This window comes from Festucalex cinctus, chromosome 20 (assembly GCF_051991245.1).
Source record: "Festucalex cinctus isolate MCC-2025b chromosome 20, RoL_Fcin_1.0, whole genome shotgun sequence".
NCBI classification, from domain to species: Eukaryota; Metazoa; Chordata; class Actinopteri; order Syngnathiformes; family Syngnathidae; genus Festucalex; species Festucalex cinctus.
In genome coordinates, this window is record NC_135430.1 from 13,519,103 (window position 1) to 13,540,244 (window position 21,142).

General features: G+C 40.9%; 2 protein-coding genes across 6 annotated transcripts in view; one reads left to right on the forward strand and one right to left on the reverse strand.

Annotated features, from left to right (window-relative positions):
• Positions 1-2,848: 2,848 nt before the first annotated feature.
• zic4 (zic family member 4) overlaps positions 2,849-21,142 on the reverse strand; it is a 108,102-nt gene continuing 89,808 nt past the window's right edge. For 2 of the 5 annotated variants that reach the window (XR_013280890.1, XR_013280889.1), the window contains one exon: positions 2,849-2,878. Coding sequence is in view for 2 of the 5 variants with exons in the window: in XM_077509025.1 (XP_077365151.1) it covers positions 6,600-7,045; positions 11,300-12,422 (1,569 nt within the window). In the remaining 3 variants the exon portion in view is untranslated. Of the gene's footprint in view, positions 2,879-6,473; positions 7,046-11,299; positions 12,596-21,142 lie in introns of those variants that run through there. The other 3 variants (XM_077509026.1, XM_077509025.1, XR_013280888.1) reach the window with 3 other exon arrangements.
• Positions 15,766-18,930, forward strand: zic1 (zic family member 1 (odd-paired homolog, Drosophila)). The gene is made up of 3 exons (XM_077509477.1): positions 15,766-17,124; positions 17,211-17,374; positions 17,462-18,930. The coding sequence occupies exons 1-3, from the start codon at positions 16,131-16,133 to the stop codon at positions 17,687-17,689; spliced, it is 1,386 nt and encodes a 461-aa protein (XP_077365603.1). The 5' UTR covers positions 15,766-16,130; the 3' UTR covers positions 17,690-18,930.

Sequence of the window (21,142 nt, forward strand, 5' to 3'; positions counted from 1 at the left end):
TATTAGGGCTGTTAAAAAGTTAAAGCGTGAACGCATAATTCCGGGAGTCTCAGTGTTAATTGCACAATTTTTTTTTGACTGTACTTGAGCCTTGAACGTAACCGCGGATGGTTACATTGAAGGTCAGTGATGAGATCAATGCAGGGAATTGTTTTTAAAAAAATGCCTTACTGTAGATGGTCGTTTAAAAAAAAAACAAAAAAAAGATACTATGCCTTACTATATATACATGGTCGTTTTTAAAAAAAATAAAATGTCTGACTATACATGGTCATTTAAAAAATAAAATAAACTGATGAACTATACGTTTTTTTTTGTTTGTTTTTTTGTTTTTTAAATAAAATGCCTTACTATACATGGTCGTTTTTTTTTTTTTTAAATAAAATGCCTTACTATACATGGACGTTTTTAAAAAAAATAAAATGCCTTACTACACATGGTCGTTTTTTTTAAATAAAAAAAATGCCTTACTATACATGGTCGTTTAAAAAAATGAAAATAAAACGCCTTACTATACATGGACGTTTAAAAACAAAAACAAAAAAAAAACGCCTTACTATAAAAGGTAGTTTAAAAAAAAAAAAAAAAAAAAGCCTTACTATACATGGTCATTATTTTTTTTAAATAAATCGCCTTACTACACATGGTCATTTAAAAAAAAAAAAAAAAAAGCCATACTATACATGGTCGTTTTGAATAATAATAATAATAAAACACCTTATTGTACATGGTCATTTAAAAAAATAATACGCCTTACTATAGATGGTGTTTTTAAAAAATAAAATAAAACGCCTTACTATACATGGGCGTTTAAAAAAAAATAGAAAACGCCTTACTATACATGGTTGTTTTAAAAAAAATAAAAATAAAACGCCTTACTCTACATGGTTTAAAAAAAAAATAAAAATAAAAAAATGAAACGCCTTACTATATACATGGTCGTGTTTTTTTTAAATAAATAAAACGCCTTAATATACATGGTCTTTTTTTTTTTTTTTTTTTTTTAAATGGAACGCCTTACTAAACATGAACGTTTAAAAAAACAACAACAAAAAAACGCTTTACTATACATGGTCGTTTTTATTTAAAAAATAAAACGCCTTTCTATACATGGTTGTTTAAATTTTTTTTTTTTTTAAAACAATAAAATGTCTTACTTGTCTATGGTCATTTAAAAAAATAAAATAAAACACCTTACTATACATGGTCGTTTTAAATAATAATAATAATAAACACCTTATTATACATACATGGGCGTTTAAAAAAAAGAATGCCTTACTGTAGATGGTCGTTTAAAAAAAATTAAAATAAAACGCCTTACTATACATGGTGGTTTAAAAAAATAATAAAATAAAACGCCTTACTATACATGGATGTTTAAAAAAACAAAAAAAATGCCTTACTATACATGGTCGTTTCAAAAAAATAGAAAACGCATTACTATACATGGTTGTTTTAAAAAATAATAAAACGCCTTACTCTATATGGTCGTTTTTATTTATTTTTTTAAAACAATGAAACGCCTTACTAAACATGATTGTTTGAAAAAAAAAACAAAAAAAACGCCTTACTATACATGGTCGTTTTTTTTAAATAAATAAATAAAACACCTTAATATACATGGTCGTTTTTTTTTGTTTTTTTGTTGTTTTTTTTTATGGAACGCCTTACTAAACATGATTGTTTAAAAAAACAAAAAAAACAACGCCTTACTATACATGGTCGTTTTTTTTTGTTTTGTTTTTTAAATAAAACGCCTCACTATACATCTTTTTTAAATAAAACGCCTCATTATACATGTTTTTTTTTTTTTTTTTTATTCCATGGCTACAATTCTTCACAAGCTCTATTGCCAAGAGAAGTTGTAGCTGGAAAAAGACAATGAGCCTTTTGCACAACGTACAGATCTTGGATCAAGTATTGTTGGCAATGGGAAACCCTGTGCAGAGTATGGAGATGCTATTGGGATCAGTCGTCGCATAGCGGTACAAAAAGTGACACCGAGCATTGCACACTCAGTCAACCTCAAAAATGAAGTCCACTATGTGAACAGAAGCAAATAGGACCTTTCCCCTACTGACATAAATGTCCTTGAATCAGAACAAGCTAGTGCAAATAATTCCCAAGAAGATATGAAGTTTCTTTCAAAGTTGATAGAGAACATCAAACAAAATAAGCGCGATGAAATGGCATTACCGTTGAAAGAACAACTCGAGACCTCGAAACAATTTACTGAGCCAGTTTTGTTTTTTTTGTTTTTTTAACCGACCACGTATAGTCAGGCGTTTTTTTCCCCCCCAAAAAAACACATTATTAACACCCCCCCCCCAAAAAAAAAAAAACATGTTACACTAAGGCTTTTTTTCTCTCTCTCAAAAGTAAGAATATATTTGTCTTATTTTTTTTTATGACCATATATAGTGTTGTTTCACAACTATGTATATTAAGGTGTTTCAAAAAATAAATAAAAAATGAGAAGTTTCGATGCATGCCATCTGTAACGAAACTCAAAAGTGCCACATGAAGGAAAATGAAACTGCAGGTGCCTTTTCCAGCTAAACGAGCCTGAACTATAGAATCTACATGTGCTGGAACCAGCAACAGAAGCAACTTCCTTCCCATGCATTGCACCTGCCACTGTCTGCTCCTCTCTTCTCTTCTCTTCTCTTCATCCTGATAAATAATTGACCTGCTCGAGGTGCTGATGGAGAAGCGTCGGTGATGGTGGTGGCCGTGAAGTTGGAGGGAGGGAGTGGGGAGGACGGAGGAGGCCTTTTTTTTCCTTTTTTTAACTCCTTGCCTGCTAATCCCCCATCCTCCATTAAAAGGGCTTTTGTTCAATAATGCCGCACAGTTTCCGGGAGTGGGATTAGCGCCTCTATTATTTTGAAAGACAGACAGACAGAGACAGAAAGAAAGACAAAGAAAAATATATAGTTCACTCTCAAATCAGCCTCGGACACTTCATTAGTCCTTACTCACATAAAACTTATTTTTGAAACACTATAAAAATACATTATAACTCATTGGACACGTGGGCATAAAATAGTAACTTTTTTTTTTTTTTTTTTTAACCCCCATAGATAGCTTAAAAATAAATAGACATTTGCTGCATCATGTTTTGTCATAAATCCATTACGGCCCTCAGGGGACTTGTAATACACAACAATAAAAAAAATGAAAAGGCCCCCGAAAAGGGAAGATGGTCCCCTACCCCTGCTGTTTATATTATAAGCATATAGGCAGCTGTATATTATAGCGCCTGACTCAAAATAGATACAACTAAATATATAATATAGCCTATTTTTTGGAACGTACATTTTTTTATGGAAGTGGAGGAGGGCGGGGCGGGGGGGGGGGGGGCGGTGCTAATGAAGTGACCGGTAAATCATGTGTCTATAGTTGAACATTTACAAAATCCCCATCACAATAGAGGGCTACTCGCTCTACGATGCTAGCATTGGCTACGTCGTTTCGTTTTACGAACGGTAATGAGTATTAATTTTGACACCATCGACTGGTTAAATGGAGAATCTTCGATTTGCACCAGATGATTCAAGGGTACGAACGGTTCGACCTGAGGACCTTTTTTTATTTTTTTATTTTTTATTTTTTATTCCAGGTTACAAACATATGTCCAAGTTTGGCTATTTCGGGAGGTTTACAACAGAACTGACGGATGACTTTTTTTTTTATTTTTATTTTTTTTTATTTATTAAGATAATTGTTCGTTTTGGCTCCATTAACTGCTCAAAATTTAGCTAATTCAGGGGGGTCTTCGGGTTAGGCCACGTTTCGATGTTACTAACGTCACAACATGAACTTTGCACCTCGCGTTTTTTGTTTCTTATCTACCGCGGCTGTCACTTGACTGCTTATCCAAAGACGCGTCCGACTTACGACGTCGAGGATCCCGGCCATCATTCTTCCGCAAGATTGCCGTGTCTAATTGACACGGCGTGTTCTCAACTCCCCACTCGTCAGTGCGTGTGCGCGTGCGCGCGTGTGCGTGTATGTTTTAAGGCCGTGCAGCAAGTTGACAAGTGGAACTAAAAGGGTTTTTGGTTAAATAATAGAGAGGAGGCAGCACAAAAGACTTTTTTTTTTTTCCCCCTCCTCAGCCTCTCATATACGAAGTCGCACTTCAAAGAAGACTTTCAATTGAGATCCAACTATCTCATATAGTGTGTGTGGGAAGAAAAGCATCCTCCATGTTGTTTGCTCGCCGCACAAAGGCCAAGGCAGTGTTTCCACCCACTTCCACAAAATCCCTTTTCATGCATTTTAAGTCAGCCAAAAAAAAAAGTTCACTTTGAACACTGAAGCTAAAATATGAGCATAGGCGCACAATGGCATGAAAAAAAAGAATAAAAAAGTATTTCTCCTCTTTTCTAGTCCCACATAAAGGACTTGTATTAGCGTTTCCGACCCCATGGGGGAAGCGAATATTACATTCTTTGCAAGCGACGCCTTTGAGTCGGCCGACTTGCCCCCCCCCCACCCAATTCACCCCAAAGCCTTATCATTGCAGTTTGACTCGGCCATTGCCATAGAAATCTTAATGCACCGTCACAACAACATAAGGGCGGCAAAAAAAAAGAAGAAAAAGTGCTTCTTTTGTGTCTCCATGCACTTTGAAGTTGTTGCTTGGCATGCACCACCACGACAAGTTAACACTTTACACAAGCTCGTGCGCGTGCATGTGAAAAATAAAATAACACGAATCCTGAAAAAAATAACAGCTCTTTTAAGCGAAACTTGACAAAACATCGACAACGCAATAAATGACAAAACAAAGATTTCACACCAAATCATAAAAATAATTAACGAAGAAAAAAATGTTAATTAAAACTGTGAACGCCTCAAACTTACAAAGTTGAGCAAATAGAACATTTAAGGTAACATACATATTCCCGAGGGTAAATTTTTTTTTTATTATTATTCATGAAAAATAATGCACAAAAAAATAAGGGGGGGGGGTAAAAACACTAAAAATATCTCCACTCTGATGTGTCAAGTGTCTGCAAAATTAAAATAAGAGAGACACCTTTTGTTTGGAAATAAATACATTTATGAAAAAATTACATTTGGAAAAATAAGACACTCAAAAGGTCCTTTCTGCAAAAATCAACACAACGATACAAGCAACCGCATGAAAAAAATAACACTGTCAGCATGAAAAATTTAAAAAGGACTGCTAAAGTTTTTTTTTGTTTTTTTTCCCCAGTTTTAAATAAGAAGTCATTCACCATTCTGGGAAAAAAAAATCAGTGCGAGTCACAAGCGTGACAAAAAACAAAGAAAAAAAAGTCAGCCGGACAACAGAAGAAACTGAAAAGATCACGTGAAACTTGGCAAAAAAAATGCATCTAAAGAACTTCACTTAAATGTGTCGACATTTCATGAAATACTCACAAATGGCAAGGCAGTTCGGTACGCGACTTTTCAGTGCTGCTCCAAGATGGAGGAAAAAAAAAAAGAAAGAATAAAGTACTGACTCCGTAGAAAAAGCCACAAAAACGTGTTCCAACGTTTACAATTTCACGCTCAGTATTTCAAAAGCAAAAAAAAAATGGACGAGCCCCTGCACAAAAGCAGAAACGTCAACAAAATCGTACAAAACTACCAAACATGGACAACATTTACAAAATATACATTTTGGCCTCGAACAATTTCGGAAGCGTGCACTTTGGTTCTTTCATACAAAACCAGATTGAAAAATAAATTAAGAATGAAAACAAAATATTTACAATCGTAATTAAAAAAAACAAAAAACTCATTGCACAAAAAGCACGCCTGAAAAGTCTACATTGGGGTGCAGGCAAAGGAGGCCACAAAAGTTTTTTTTTGTTTTTTTTTTTGTTCTTCATGTAGCAGAGTGTTTTCTTTTTCTAAAATGGGTTCATTGAAACGTATTTGGAAATTATCCAACGTTTGACATTCGAAACTGCCTTAAACTGTAAACAATACAATTAAATAAATTGAAGATTTATAAATACATATTGCCTTAAAGGAAATGGTTAATAAATTAGCTATGAGAATGACTTGTGTAAACACTTTTTACAGACAGATGTCAAAAAGTTTGTTTTAAGAAAAATATGAAACATGTTATTTTACAGATAGATCTACAGATTTTATTTTAGGAAACAGGAAATTACTTGAACGACATGGCCTGTCAAAAAACGTGTCAGATTTGATTTGTTCAATGAGCACAAGAGCTTGATGTTATTTCATAAAAAAATGTAAACAAAAGAAAAATATGTAATAATTTTTTAGAACACTTGTTTAAAATTAACAAAGTCTTATTTTTTCCTTACGTGTATTGTATATTTTTAGGAAAAAGAGAAAATCTGTTTTTCTTGAGAATGAGCTGTCGCATGTCAGGGAGAAAAAAAAAAAAAAAAAAAAAAAAAAAAAAAAAAAAAAACACTCCACCGTGGCCCATGAAGAGCCCAGCAGTTTGCCCACCCCCGCACTACATGAACGTACCACAAAGTCCACATATAATTTGAACACGACTCGCTCCATAAAAAAACAAATCTTGTTTTATTGTGTCAAAAAAAAAAAAAAAAGGTCCCTATTTTTTTTGGCAGCGAATTCTAGAAGTTGTCCCTCAGGTGGCGGTCCCTGTACGGAGGCTCGTCCTCCTCGGTGGCCGAGTCCGGCGTGGAGGGCCCACTGTGGGCCCCGCTGGCCCCGGAGCTGTGGCACACGTACCACTCGCTCAGGTTGGCCGGGTGCGAGGATGCGGCGGAGTGGGCGGGGGCCCCAGCGGGCGGAGGCGGCTCGCGGCCCGGGTCCGACGAAGGGGACACCAGGGAGGGCGTGGACGACTCGTAGCCGGAGCTGGGCGGCGGCGGGGACTTGCAGTGCACCTTCATGTGTTTGCGCAGCGAGCTCGGGTGCGTGTAGGACTTGTCGCAGCCGCGCACTTTGCAGTTGTACGGCTTGTCGGACGTGTGCACGTGCGAGTGCTTCTTGCGGTCGCTGCTGTTGGCGAAGCGCCGGTCGCAGCCCGCGAACTCGCACTTGAAAGGCTTCTCACCTGCAGCGCGCGTGCGCCAACAAACGACAACAACAAAAGTGCAGTTAACAGCGGCAGATTGTGAACCGAAGCGTGACGTCATAGTGTGGCGTTTGCGTGCTATTTTTCCCCCTTCCTGTGGATGGTTATATAGAATTCTAGTTCGGAAATTTTTGACACAAATGCCACCTCAGAATAATTCATTAGCTAACATTATCCAGGAGCATTGTTCAGTCCTCAAATGTAAACATAAGCCACTGTAACATTATACAAATATTATGTATACAATTTTTAGAAAATGTATTGCACAAGTTTAAAAAAAAAGAAGTAAAGAAACGCTGGAAAACAATCACATGCAAATCTATTTCAAGTTAAATACAACTGAAGTGCACCTAATTAAAAATAACATCTAAGCATTTGCACATTACATTTAGCTGTCTTTGTATGTACCACTAGAGGGCGCACCTCATTTAATGGATTAGGATGGGTGGATGGATGGATGGATGGATGGATGGATTTAATCATTTGGGAGTGGAATGCAATGTAACAAAAGCTTGAGATATGTTATGATCATTTTGTGGTTATTAAAAGTGCTGTTGAGAAACGAAGTTGGTATAAAATGGTATTAAATTAACATGGACCATTCGACCTCACACTGGCCACTATATATTAAAAAACAAAAATCAAGTATGAAAAGGAATAGAAGCATTTTTAAGTAAAATAAGTTAAAAAAAAAAATTCCATGAAATATGTGAAAAAGAAACAAACAAAAGCAAAATAAACTATACTTTAGTTTGTGACGAGAGATTAAAAATTACACAATACTCAAAACACAAAAAGGAATAAACAAGTCTAGTGATACCCATAAACTTAAAGAAAAAAAAAAAAAAAGAAAAAGAAAGAAAGGTGGCCCACATCAGATGTTCTCATGCGACCCGCATATAGCCCACTACCCACAGGTTGCTTATCATTTCCTCCATAAAATCCACCATCAGGACAAAAAGCAAAAAAAATACAAAAATAAATAAAACATTAAATGCCACCCCTGGAGTAAATAAAATCAAAGTTAAACTACTGTCAAGTGTCATATTTGTTGCATTACACACACACACACACACACACACACACACACACACACACACACACACCCCGACAGACACACACACACACATACAAGTGCAACGAGCAAACATGCGAACCTACAAAAATACTGCACAGTCCAAAAAAAAACCTACAAAAATACAATTTAAAAATGTGGAAAACTGATGTGCAAATATGGCTACTATTCAAATTGACCAATATGCCATTTAGGGTTACGTTTGTGGATATTAAATGTGCAACGTTTGTAGTGTAGAAAATAGAATAAACAAAAAAAAGTCCGGAAAAAAAAAAGCAAAATAAATTTCAAATATTTTATAAATCATTAACAACTATTTAGATGCTTAACCACACTTTCGTGTGTGCGTGTGGTTCTAATCATAGTTGAAGGCCATTTTTTTTTTTTCTTGATCGTGCAAGGTATGAAGCCCATGCAGCTAACATACTTTTATTATTAGATTTGGTTTTACAGACGCGGGCACACAAAGGCCAGTATGAATAAATTAGCGAGAAATCAACTCGTGCTCCTCCACGAAGGCTTTTTTGTGAGCACATGTAATTGGGCCTGTCTAATTACACTTGCGCTTTTTTTGAATATCAATTTGACCTTCAGCTGTTGGGTTGAGAGAGCCAATCAAGGATATTAGTGTAGTACAAGAAAGCGTGGAGGAGCAGGCAAGACCCCAGGGGCGCAAACAGCCCACCCCACTACCCCCTCGCCACCTCAATCATAACCACACTTTTGAGCTTTAAACATGATACACTAAAAATAAAGGAGCATGAGGCCCCTCGGGAGTCAAAATTATTTAACAGATTTGTACTTAGGTCATGTGAGCAAATGATATGAATAATGCATGGTGTGTGTGTGTGTGTGTGGGGGGGGGGGGGGGGGGGTGTTTGTGTGTAGCCAGTCTGACTCAATATTTGGAGGCCACACACACACACACACACACAAAAAGATGTTTTAATTTTTTTTTTAAGACAGGCAATATTTGCTACTACCTACGCTTGTAATATCGTATAAACAGCAGGGGTGGTGGTGGTGGTGGTGGTGGTGAATATTTTCCCCATTTGAGCCATTTGATTTTTTTTTTCTAAGTCCTATGAGGGCCACTTTATGAAAACAACAAATGTTACTATGAATGTTTTTTTTATTATTATTTTATTTAAATGGGTTTAATGTTTAAGCCTTTCCAAACAATTGCTTTTGCTCGAGGGTCCAGATCAAATGCAACACGAGGCCCCTACATGGCCCACATGCTACAGGTTGCATAGCAATGGTAGAACCATGCGTGAGGAAGAAGGCATGCATTTGTATTTATTTATTTATTTATTTATTTAATTTATTTATTTATTCCTTAAGTCAGGTGATAAGCAACAAAAATGGAGGTGGAGGACCATTAAAAAAATATCATTGAGCCCCAGAGTAAAAATGTTGGTATTACAGCAGCAAAAAAAAACAACCAAAAAACAAAAAACAGTAAATGAAAAAACATGTATTAACGATTGTTATTAAATAACTTCATATTCAGGAGGGTTCGAGTTTTATGAAACAAATTTATGAAATTTTTTTTTGCATGCACCTATCAACAGCCACTTTTTATTTTTTTAAGTCTCATTGTTGACAAGCTATGCTTGTTAATACAATAAGCATGTTTCGGTTTCAAAGATTATTATTATTATTTTTCCATCAAGGTCATTTGAGTTTTATACAGTCCTCTGAGGTCAAGTTTATGACAGTCAGGCAATGTTTGCAGCTGTTATATGTGTCTGATGTAGAAGGTGGAGAAGTTTATTTCACCATTAAGAGCCTTTTGAGTGGACAGAGTCCTCCGAGGATCAGTTTTATGATATAACATGATGACACAAATGTATAAATGTTTTGAATATTATGGTAGGTCAAATGTGTGATTTTACAACAATTTTTGATTGCTGTGGCCAGCCCATTTATGGCACATGCGCCACATGTTGCACACACCACTGGTATGAACTGTGCATGTTATGTCATAACTTTTTTTTGTAATATTTGCAGCTGCATTCTGTAATATAAATAGCAATAGGAGCCATATGGCTTTTATACGCTCGGCAATGGAAACATTTAATGAAAAATATGATGCCTCAAAAATCTAGCCGGGCATATGTTCAGTTCAATGTTCAGAATTGTATGGTTCAGTGCAGATCAAAAGTGTGAGGGTGCAAAATATGGCCCACGAGCTGCAGGTTGCACACCACGGTGTTAAAATTGAGACTTTTTTTTTTGTTTGTTTGTTTTTGCTAGTATTAGTTGATATTTGCATTAATCTGCTTGTAAAAAGTATTTTAGAGTCGGTTTGCAATTGGTCCGGAAATTATTTACTTCAAATGAGCGCTCTCTCATTTGTAGTTAAAATCTTCCACTATCAGAAGGTCCAAAAAGATCCATGCACTTTTGGAGACGTTTTAATTTGGTTGTGTGTCTTCGAGGCTTCAGGTGTTTTTTTAAAGGCAAATATGTGCCTTGGCTCGATTTAAAAAAAATAAAAATAAAAAAATGGGTTAAATTGTCAGAATTTGAATAATCAATTTGTTCCAAACATAGGGGGGGCATGTAATGCCCAAGTGCCACAGGTTGGACACCCATGCAAGTTGACGCATGGTCTGTCTGGATGAACCACTTTTTTTTTTTTTTTTTTTTTTTTTTTTAAGTCCAAGATGAAGGTATTTTCAACGATTTAAGAAAAATCTGGAGCCCAAAAAAAAAAAAAAATCGTATACGCATATAATTTACGGATTAAACGTTTAGACTATTAATAAATAAAAAACTGTTTAGTCCTTACTGGGGGTGAGGGTGGGATGTTATAAAGCCCACACACCACAGGTTGCACACCAACATTCCGACATGTTGGAGAGTGACTTATTTTTATGTGTCATTGCAAAAGAAACAGGCAACAAGTATGAGGACATGACAGCGGCAAAATTAAGGTGTGTGTGTGTGTGTGTGTATGGGGGGGGGGGGGGTTGAGTTGTGACAAATAGCACGTGCACGTCTCTTTTGTGCTTGTTGTGTAAACAAGAGGTCTAAACGCATGAGTGGCCTGTCATACACCCCCCCTCCCCCAACTCGGTCCCCCCAACCACAACACCCAAAAATGATTTCGTGCCATAAAAATAAAAATAAAAAGCTTTGGAACAACTCACCCGTGTGCGTCCGTTTGTGAATTTTGAGGTTCTCCGAGCGCGCGAAGACTTTCCCGCAGCCGGGGAAGGGGCACGGGAAGGGCTTCTCGCCCGTGTGCACGCGGATGTGGTTGACCAGCTTGTACTTGGCCTTGAAGGGCTTGCCCTCGCGCGGGCACTCTTCCCAGAAGCAGATGTGGTTGGCCTGCTCGGGCCCCCCCACGTGCTCCACGGTGACGTGCGTGACCAGCTCGTGCATGGTGCCGTAGGTCCGAGCGCAGCGCTTCTCCCCCGGCTCCAGCCACTTGCAGATCAGCTCCTGCTTGATGGGTTGCCGCATGTAGCGGAAGAAGGCGCCGGCGCCGCCGCCGTGCACGGGCGGCGGGTGCGCGCCCAGGTTCAGGTTGAACCCCCCGTAGAAGGCGGCGTCGGCGCGGGTGCCCGCCGCCAAGTGCTCCGAGCGCACGTACACGTCCCCCGGTAGTCCCAAGCGCAGTTGGCCGCCCGGAGGCTGCTCTTGGTGCAGCCCGGGGAAGAGCGCATGGTTGGCGGCGTCGTGGCCGTAGTGCGCCGGGTAGCTACCTGTTGTCGAGACAAACATTCCGCGGTGAGAAGCGGCGGCGGTGTGGTGGTGGTGGTGCTGCTGCTGCTGCTGCTGCTGCTGCTGCCGGTGATGCTCGACCAGACCCGGCACGCCTCCGAGGAAGCCCCTACCTGCGGTCAGAGCCTGCGCCGGGTGCGTCATACCCGAGTAGGGCACCGGCGTCGCCCCGAAAGCTGCCGTCGGACTGGAGACCACTTGACTGTGGCCTGCCATGTGATGATTGTGCTGAGGCTGCTGCTGCTGGTGGTGATAATGATGGGCTGGGCTGATTTTGAGGGCCGCCGAGTGCCCCATGTGTTCTGGCCCGAATGGACTCGGCCCCAGGCGGGGTTCCGCCGTCATCTCCCCGGGGTGCGCGTGAGCCATTGAGTGCGGATGGCTGCCGAACCCCGGGAAGCCTGTCACGCTCGGAGGGGCAGGGTGGCGGTGATGATGATGATGATGGTGGTGGTGAGCCCCCGCCAAGTCAACTAATCTCAGCGCCGCGTTCCGTTTGGAGAAGGGGTCCATCGCGGGGATTCTCAGCGCATCGGCGCTCATTACGCCCCTAATTTTTCTTTTTTCTTTTTTTTGCACTTGACAGCGGGTAAAACAATAATGATGACAAATGTGTTTTAATCGCAATTCAAAAAAATAAAAAATACAACAAGTAAAAAAAAAAAACAACTTTGTAAAGTTGCGTGTGGCGGCGGGGCTACATTGGCTGGGCAGCAGGACGCATTTGATGGAGAATAGCGGCTCGCGGTGGGCGCTCGCAGCCCGCCGAGCCCAACAATCGGGCCGCGCTCTAATTGGTCAGAGGCGGCTGATTGACGTCACCGGTGACACTTTTCCAACCAGAAAAAAACGGTGACAAGCGAGTGAGAGGGGTGCGCATGCGCGCTGCCGACAGGCAACATCAGAGAAGGGGGGGGGGGGTGGAGGAGAGGTTTATGCAAAGCGTTATTGTATCATAAAAAAAAGGGGTGGGGGGGTGGGGGTGTTAATCCGGATACATGGCAGATTCGCTTTTCTGTTGCAACACAAAAAAGTCGGAGGTCCCACAACTTTATTTCATGGGATTAAAAAAAAATCTTGGGTCGAATTCTGCCGTGTGATATTTATTTTAAAAATGCCAATGGCAGAGTCGCCTTTAAAAGGAGGACAGCATAAGCACAAAAGCCAGAAAAAGTCTAATCCGCACGCGCAGCTTTCAATATCCTCACCCTCACCCTCCTCCTCCTCCTCCTCGTCGTCGTCGTCCAAAAATGAAATAAAGTCACGCAAACATTCAGCGAGAGGACCTGTTGTCACGATCCGGGTTCATTTGGTTTGTCGGCGTCGGAGCCGACGCGACGGCAAGGCAGCAGATGGTTGCCAGAAGAGGTGGCGCCTGCTTGAGCTGCATGCTTGTGCTTTCATGCAAGCGCGCATGCATGGGGAGGGGAAAAAAAATAAGTTGCAAAAGAGAAACCAAGTGAGCCGATGGAAAAACTGATCTTGTTCGTCGCGTTCGGCGTTGGAATGAGACGCAACGAGGCACTTTTGAGCGCATAAGAACGTAGCAAAGTGTAAAAAGTTCCTTTTTCTTAACGGAGATTTGCACGAGCCTGGAAATATGTATTAATTGTGCCTATAGCGCGTAAAAAAAATCGGAGGTATCAAATAGAGTAAACTGCATGGGGAAATGATCCCTTACAGGATTCATATACTGAAAGCGCACAACAAGCCCCTCCACATGAGTTTACAAGTCCACATATGCACGCTCCAAACAGCTTGATAAACAATTTAGTGAGCCGTCCACTCTATAAATATTGACTCACTTTTTTTTTTTAAGTGAGCTCAACGCTGTCAGCAAACACTTTGACATGTTCATTTTTTTTTCAAAGGAAATAAGCGAAAACAGGAAAAGGAAAAGTTTCCTTTTTTTTTTTTTTTTTTTTTTTTTTAAAGGAGATGTATAATATTAGCAAAGCAAGTGGGGGGTTTATTTGTGCGGATGTTCATTATTTTTTCATAAAACAAACCGAGTAAAACAAACTTGGGGAGATTAAAAACAAATAATAAAAAATAAAAATCGGTGAGTTTGAAGGCACAACGTTTACTCATTAAGCCCAAAATGTAACGCAACTTTATCATATACATAAAGATGCATTTGACAAGGTCCTACTTTAAAAAATGATAAGATGAAAAATACAAGTGTGTATAACAGTGGCTTGTAAGGGGAGAAAATGTGTGTTTAGAGTCGATTTTTTATTTTTTCTTAATGGCTCGCATGGCCAAAAAAAAACAAAAAAAAAAAAAAAAAAAAACTCTGCATGTGGATTTTTGAACTCCGGGGCAGCCACAGGTTCCTGCCGCAAATCCCACTTGATAAATTCGACAACCCACAAGCTTTTCTCTCTCACACACACACACACACACACACACACACACACACACACACACACACACACACACGCGCGCACGCACCCCCCCCCGCGCACGCACACAAACACGCACACTACAATTTATAGGCCAAGGGAACCGGCCTATGGCAAGGAGTCCAGGTGGAAGGCGGGATACTTCAAAATGGACGATGGAGTGTGCATGCTTTATTTTTCCTGAACTTTGACCTGCATGGAGCTTGGGGGAAAGTAATGACACACATGCACCTTTTGAGCATGCATGTGGCAAAGGCGAGGTAGCCTTTTTGCTAACAATTTGGGTTATTTCTTCTAAATAAAAGGTGGGAAATTGCAGGAATAGCTATAGGTGAACAATGTGTATACGCCCCTTTAGGGAATGTAGCCAATTTAGGAAGGACCCATTTTTGGTTACAAGGGGATAAGTTTAGGGAAATGTGTCAAATGTGGGTGAGGGGGAGACTCCTGTTTGTCTAGGAAAAATATATGAAAAGTTTGAAAAATTTGGGGAATGTGTATTCCCACTGGAAAGTATTTTTGTTACAACAAGGCTAATTTCTCACAAAAAAATAAGTTTAGTCAAGTTAAGAAAAAATGGTTGTCTAGGAAACAAATAAATTTAGAAAAAATATTTTGCAAATTTGCAGCCAACCATTAAAAAAAAGAACCATTTTTGGTTACAAGGTGGCTAATTCCTATCCCCCCCCCAAAAAAATAAATAAATAACATTTATTTAGGAAAACATGTTAAGAAAAAATGGGGGGAGAAAAGATTAAAAGTTAGAAAAAAATTCGTCCAGAATGTGTAGCTGCATGCAAAGGAACCATTCTTGGTAATATACGAATTTCTCAAGGGAAAAAAAGTGATAAGTTTAGGAAAGCAGATGTGAAGTTATGAAAAAAATGGTGTACGGAATCTAGTTAAAAGATATGAAAAGTTTAGAACAAATGTGTAGCCCATTGGAAGGAACAATTTTTGGTTACCAGGGGGCTAATTTGTTAAAATATATTTTGCCCAGTTTTAACTATACCAAATTAAAGTAATAAATACGTTTTTGGTTTCTGAAAGCCTTCAAATATGACTTCAATGCTATTCAGCATGTACATATATTTTTTTCCGAAAAAAGTAGAAATATTGGCGCAAATTGTCAAAATATATAAGTGCGCAAAATACAATCCATCCATCGATTTTCTTGACCGCTTATTCCTCACAAGGGTCGCGGGGGATGCTGGAGCCTATTGCATTCGTATGTTTATTATTTTCAATCTTGCTGCCTAACCAGCAAAAAAATAAATAAAAAATCTGCACGGATTGATGATGCGAAGAGGCCAATCGTCTTGCAACGTGGATTGTTATTTGGTGAGTGCATGTTATTGAGGAGAGGTGGGGGGGCTTGTTGGCGCCGTCCAATCGTCGAGCGGCCGGGAAGCTCACGTGACCGCACCCCTCGCTCCATCCCCTCCCCATTCATCAGGGCTGGACCGTGTTGTCTTTGCAATTCATTTATCTGCAGGAATGATTGCGACTATCAGTCTGCAGCTCAGCGGCCGAGCGAGGAGGTGAAAGTCGCGCCGCGGGGACGTCGAGCGTCCCGAACAACAAAACGCGAGAGACAATAGCGCGTGGGCTTTTTTTTTTCTCTCTCTCTCATCTTCTTTCGGGTTTGCGCGTGGGCGTAAGATGCGCGCGAGAGGGGCGCCCTAGAAAGTAAACAAGACTCGGGCGGATTTCGGGGGAGTTTGGGAAGCAGGATCGAGAAAGTGAAGGAGGGTTGGGGGGCGGGAGGGACGAATATCTGCGCGTGATTTTGTCACCCGTGTCCTCAGTCGCGTCGGCGTGCGTACAGACCGAGTGCAGGGCGAAGATGCTCCTGGACGCCGGACCCCAGTACCCCGCCATCGGAGTGACCACTTTCGGCTCCACGCGGCACCACTCGACGGGCGAGGTGACGGAGCGGGAGGTGGCGCTGGGCATCAACCCGTTCGCGGACGGCATGGGCGCCTTCAAGATCAACCACGGCTCGCACGAGCAGACGGCCTTCTCCGCGCAGGCGCCCGCCGGCTACGCGGCGGCGGCCGCCCTGGGCCACCACCACCATCACCACCACCACCACCCGGGCCACGTCGGCTCCTACTCCACGGCGGCGTTCAACTCCACGCGGGACTTTCTGTTCCGGAACCGCGGCTTCGGCGAGGCGGCGGCGGGCGCGCAGCACAGCCTGTTCGCCTCGGCGGCGGCGGCGGCGGGCGGCTTCGCCGCGGGGCCCCACGGACACTCGGAGGCGGCGGGCCACCTGCTCTTCCCGGGGCTCCACGAGCAGGCGGCGGGCCACGCCTCCTCCAACGTGGTCAACGGCCAGATGCGCCTGGGCTTCGGTGGCGACGTGTACGGCCGCGCGGCCGCCGAGCAGTACGGCCACGTCACCAGCCCGCGCTCCGACTACGCGTCCACGCAGCTGCACGGCTACGGCCCCATGAACATGAACATGGCCGCGCACCACGGCGCCGGCGCCTTCTTCCGCTACATGCGGCAGCCCATCAAGCAGGAGCTCATCTGCAAGTGGATCGAACCCGAGCAGCTGGCCAGCCCCAAGAAGTCGTGCAACAAGACGTTCAGCACCATGCACGAGCTGGTCACGCACCTGACCGTGGAGCACGTGGGGGGGCCCGAGCAGACCAACCACATCTGCTTCTGGGAGGAGTGCTCCCGGGAGGGCAAGCCCTTCAAGGCCAAGTACAAGCTGGTCAACCACATCCGCGTGCACACGGGCGAGAAGCCCTTCCCGTGCCCCTTCCCCGGCTGCGGGAAAGTCTTCGCGCGCTCGGAGAACCTGAAAATTCACAAACGGACGCACACGGGTAAGACGAGAACAAAAAAAAAAAAAAAAAAAGTCAAATCATAATTTGCGTCAAATTGACCGCCTTGTTTTGCGGCTGCAATTCAGGTGAGAAGCCGTTCAAGTGCGAGTTCGACGGCTGCGATCGGCGCTTCGCCAACAGCAGCGACCGCAAGAAACACATGCACGTGCACACGTCTGACAAGCCCTACTTGTGCAAAATGTGCGACAAGTCCTACACGCACCCCAGCTCGCTGCGCAAACACATGAAGGTAAAAAACAAAAACATTTTACATTCTTGCATTTTTTTTTTTCCAATTTGAAATCCACATGCATTTTTTCATTTTTTTGCTTCGTAGGTCCACGAGTCGAGCAACCCGGGCTCGCAGCCGTCCCCCGCGGCCAGCTCGGGCTACGAGTCGTCCACGCCGCCCACCATCGTGTCCCCGTCCGCGGAGAACCAGAGCAGCGGCAGCTCCATATCGCCGACGGCCCCCGGGGCGGTGCAGCACCACACCAGCGCCACGACGGCGGCCGGCAGCCACAGCGGCGCGCTCACGTCCAATTTCAATGAATGGTACGTGTAAAAAAATAAAATATTTCTGGGGAACTGGGGGAGGGTTTTAAAAAAATGGAAAAAGTGTTTTTTTTTTCTTTTTCTTTTTTTTTCTGGACTGCAAAGACTTTTTTTGGAGCGTGGACTGAAAGAATGCATGGACCAAAAAAAAAGAGAAAATAAGGAGCCAACTTTTCTTTATTTTTACCGAAGGACTGCTCCAAAAGTTGCAAAATGGGGGATTGTTTTTGTACATACCACAACCAAGATGGAAAAGAAAAAAAAACATGTAATATTTTATTTTGTAAATATCACAAGGGAGGGTGGGGGGTTATTGTGAAGAAAAAAATGTGCTCCCTTGCTATATGGACAATAGACGCCACTGAAAAAGAATGTTCTAGTCGTGTACCAAATGTGAATGATCCCCAGTATTACAAGGTCGAGCTTATAGTATTAAATGTGCTTCTTTTTAATTTGTATTATTTTTTTTTGCCATCCTGTATAGCCCACAGTGCAGCATTCTCGTCCCAAAAGGTCCAGTTGGAGTAGCACACTTTTAATCCTTGTTGTTATTTAAATGTCATGTCGACGAAATCGTCTCTAATAGTGGAAAAAAAAGCCTGAACAATTCCGTGTCAACATGTTTATTATGTATACGTGATAAATATACACTAAAAAGTTACCTGTGTTGTCTGAAAGGAAGTATTATTATCATTATTATTATTATTATTATTGTATAACTAGCTCAATTTTCCATATTTATCCGCATGTTTTTAGAAGTGGTCGGTATTTATGGAGAAATGCGCTCGTATGTCAAATTTAGTTTGGATTCAACAACAACATAAAAAAATTGTTTGGATACATTTTCGTACTATATTCAACGATTAAAAAAATGCAAATGTTACAAAAAAAAAATGCGTTTGGCTTGATTGAAGGCAGCAACTCATTGCAGACACAAACTTCAAAAGTTCAATTTGATAAATTGTTTTTCCAGCAACGTTTTTTTTTCTTCTTCAAAAACGAATTCATCGTAAATATATTTTTTTTTCCCAAAAATCACGTGACCCAAATTTACGGTGGAATCGCTTGATTGACTTAAGGGAAACAGCTTGTGCTTGCAACTTTAGTGACAGTCAATAACAAGAATTACACACACACACACACACACACACACACACCCACACACCCTTCCTCCCCTTCTTTCTGTTTATCCAAATTAACATCCAACACTTTTGCCCCGCAGTAATGTGCAAATTAAATCGATTAATCACGCCGGTTGTTCCTCTTGTGTATACACCCCCCCCCCCCAAAAAAAATAAGTTGGCCTTACTTAATTGTTGGGGAATCTCATTTTGCAATCTAATTTATTTCCGTTTGTGGGATCGCGTGGATTTATAGGGGAGGAGGCAGTGGAAGAGGATTGGGGGGGGGGGGGGGGTGCAGCAGTGCATGAAAAGCATGAAAAGTGAACCCCCCCCCCCTCAACCACCTCAAGACCCCCCCCCCTCTCTTTTTTTTTTTCTCATTGTTTGTCTGCAGCTTGCTTGAGCGGCCCATTAGGCAGCTAGAGATCACGTCGTGATCAGCGTGCGTGTACAAAAGCTTTGGCAGAAATTCACGGATACATGTAATAATAATAATAATAATAAAGAAAAAAAGGAAAAAAGATGTCGCTTTTTCTTCTTCTTCAAAATAGGCAAAAAAAAACCGAGATGGGTGCGTGGCAAAAAAAAAAAAAGGAGGAAAGGGCTTGTGTATGTGTGCGCCATCTAGTTGTAAATGTATTGAAATGTATTCATATTTCCCTTTTCATGGACTATTACATCCGGGGGATGACGCGAAAATGACTTTTTCGACTCTATTTAACAATGCTGTCGTCAGGCAGAGGCCATTGCACTCTTTCTTCTTTTCCACAAACGCACGATCACAACAGCAGATGCCTTAAAAGAAATATATATTTTTGAAAAACAAAATGTAGAGGATATCGGGCAGTGCCTGTTTTTAATATTGCTGTCCATATTTGGCCAATTGAGTGGAAACATTTCTCAGTGTGAGGCAACACACTGCATGCAAACAACCACAACAATCAACGTCGTCTTCAAACACAATAGGGAGGGAAAAAAATATGAAATAGGTTTCAAAATAATAATTACGCTCGTATTAATTTGAATTGCATGCAGTCAAACATAGCAAAAAACGATAATGCTAACTTGTGAGTGTATTCATTTAATGTGCAGATCATATTCAAGCCAGCCACAACCACAACAATAAATTACATGAAAGCATATTTTTCACACTAACAAAAAATATGAAACCATAAATAATTTAAAAAATGTCTCTCAAAAATTATTAATGTTCACGTTTGTATTAATTTCATGTGCATTAGATTAGCAACAGCTCTCACTGTGACGCACTAAAAATTCTTACCACAGTAAGAGAAAAATAATTCAAATTTATGATTACGCCAATATCTTCAAATACATTTAATTCTCAATTGTTTTGCCATTTCTATTTTTTTAATTTCCATTTAAATTTATCTGGCTAATGTAATGAAATGCCATTAAAAAAAAAAAAGTCATTTAATCAAAAAAAAAAAAAAGTTTCACAAGACGTGCACCATTGTGAAATATGTTCCAAATATTTTGACAACCCAAATATGACTTTGCTAATAAACGACATCGTCAAATCATTTAGAGTAGAAAATCTATTTTAAAAAAATATATAATTTTTGAGAGTGACATTCGTTCTACAAGAAACTTTTTTTTTTTCTCTACCAAAACCGCAATTTCGTCACATATTGCATCACTCCTTTTTGAGTAAATATAAATAGCATCTATAGTTAAAAATATATAGATTAGCACGTCGGACTAGATAACGTGCAAGTCAACAGCACGTTAAAAGTAACGAGCTGCCATCATCTCCAGCTTGCAGTGGGCCAACACGAGTGACACATGCCAGCATATGTTTTCAATGGCGCCTCGTCGCGTTACACGCGCGCGTGCGCGTGCAGGAAACTCAAAGGATGGCATGCATAAACAAGCACTTTAAATGCATGCGGGAACGTCTCATTCATACGGAATAAGTTGCTTGGAACTTGCATTATTTTTTCTAAGTTATGGAGAGGAAAATAGAATGTTGATGGAAGAAAGTGTTGACTATATTATTGTGTATGGTCGACGCGTGTGGATTGAGGCTGCGAGCCGAGCGTAATTTGCGGACGCGCCACACGTGACGTCCTATTTTTAAGATCCTAAATGTAGCTCGGGATGCGTGCGCGCTCGCGCGGAAGAACTCGAAGGAAAATAATTGTGCGAATGGGGGAAAAAAAAAAAAAAGTCACATGCAAACATAAATACAAAAAAATATATATTAACTGCTACTTTTATGCATTGTATCCATGTACACTTATGAGACACTATTAGGTACACCTGCCGAATGATTCTAAACATATTGAACATTATTAAACAAATCTCCATGACACCAA

Coding starts and splice junctions, on each gene's coding strand:
- zic1 (XM_077509477.1), top strand. CDS start 16,131: ATGCTCCTGGACGCCGGACCCCAGTACCCCGCCATCGGAGTGACCACT. Junction 17,125..17,210: donor TCACAAACGGACGCACACGG/GTAAGACGAGAA, acceptor GCTGCAATTCAG/GTGAGAAGCCGTTCAAGTGC. Junction 17,375..17,461: donor CGCTGCGCAAACACATGAAG/GTAAAAAACAAA, acceptor TTTGCTTCGTAG/GTCCACGAGTCGAGCAACCC.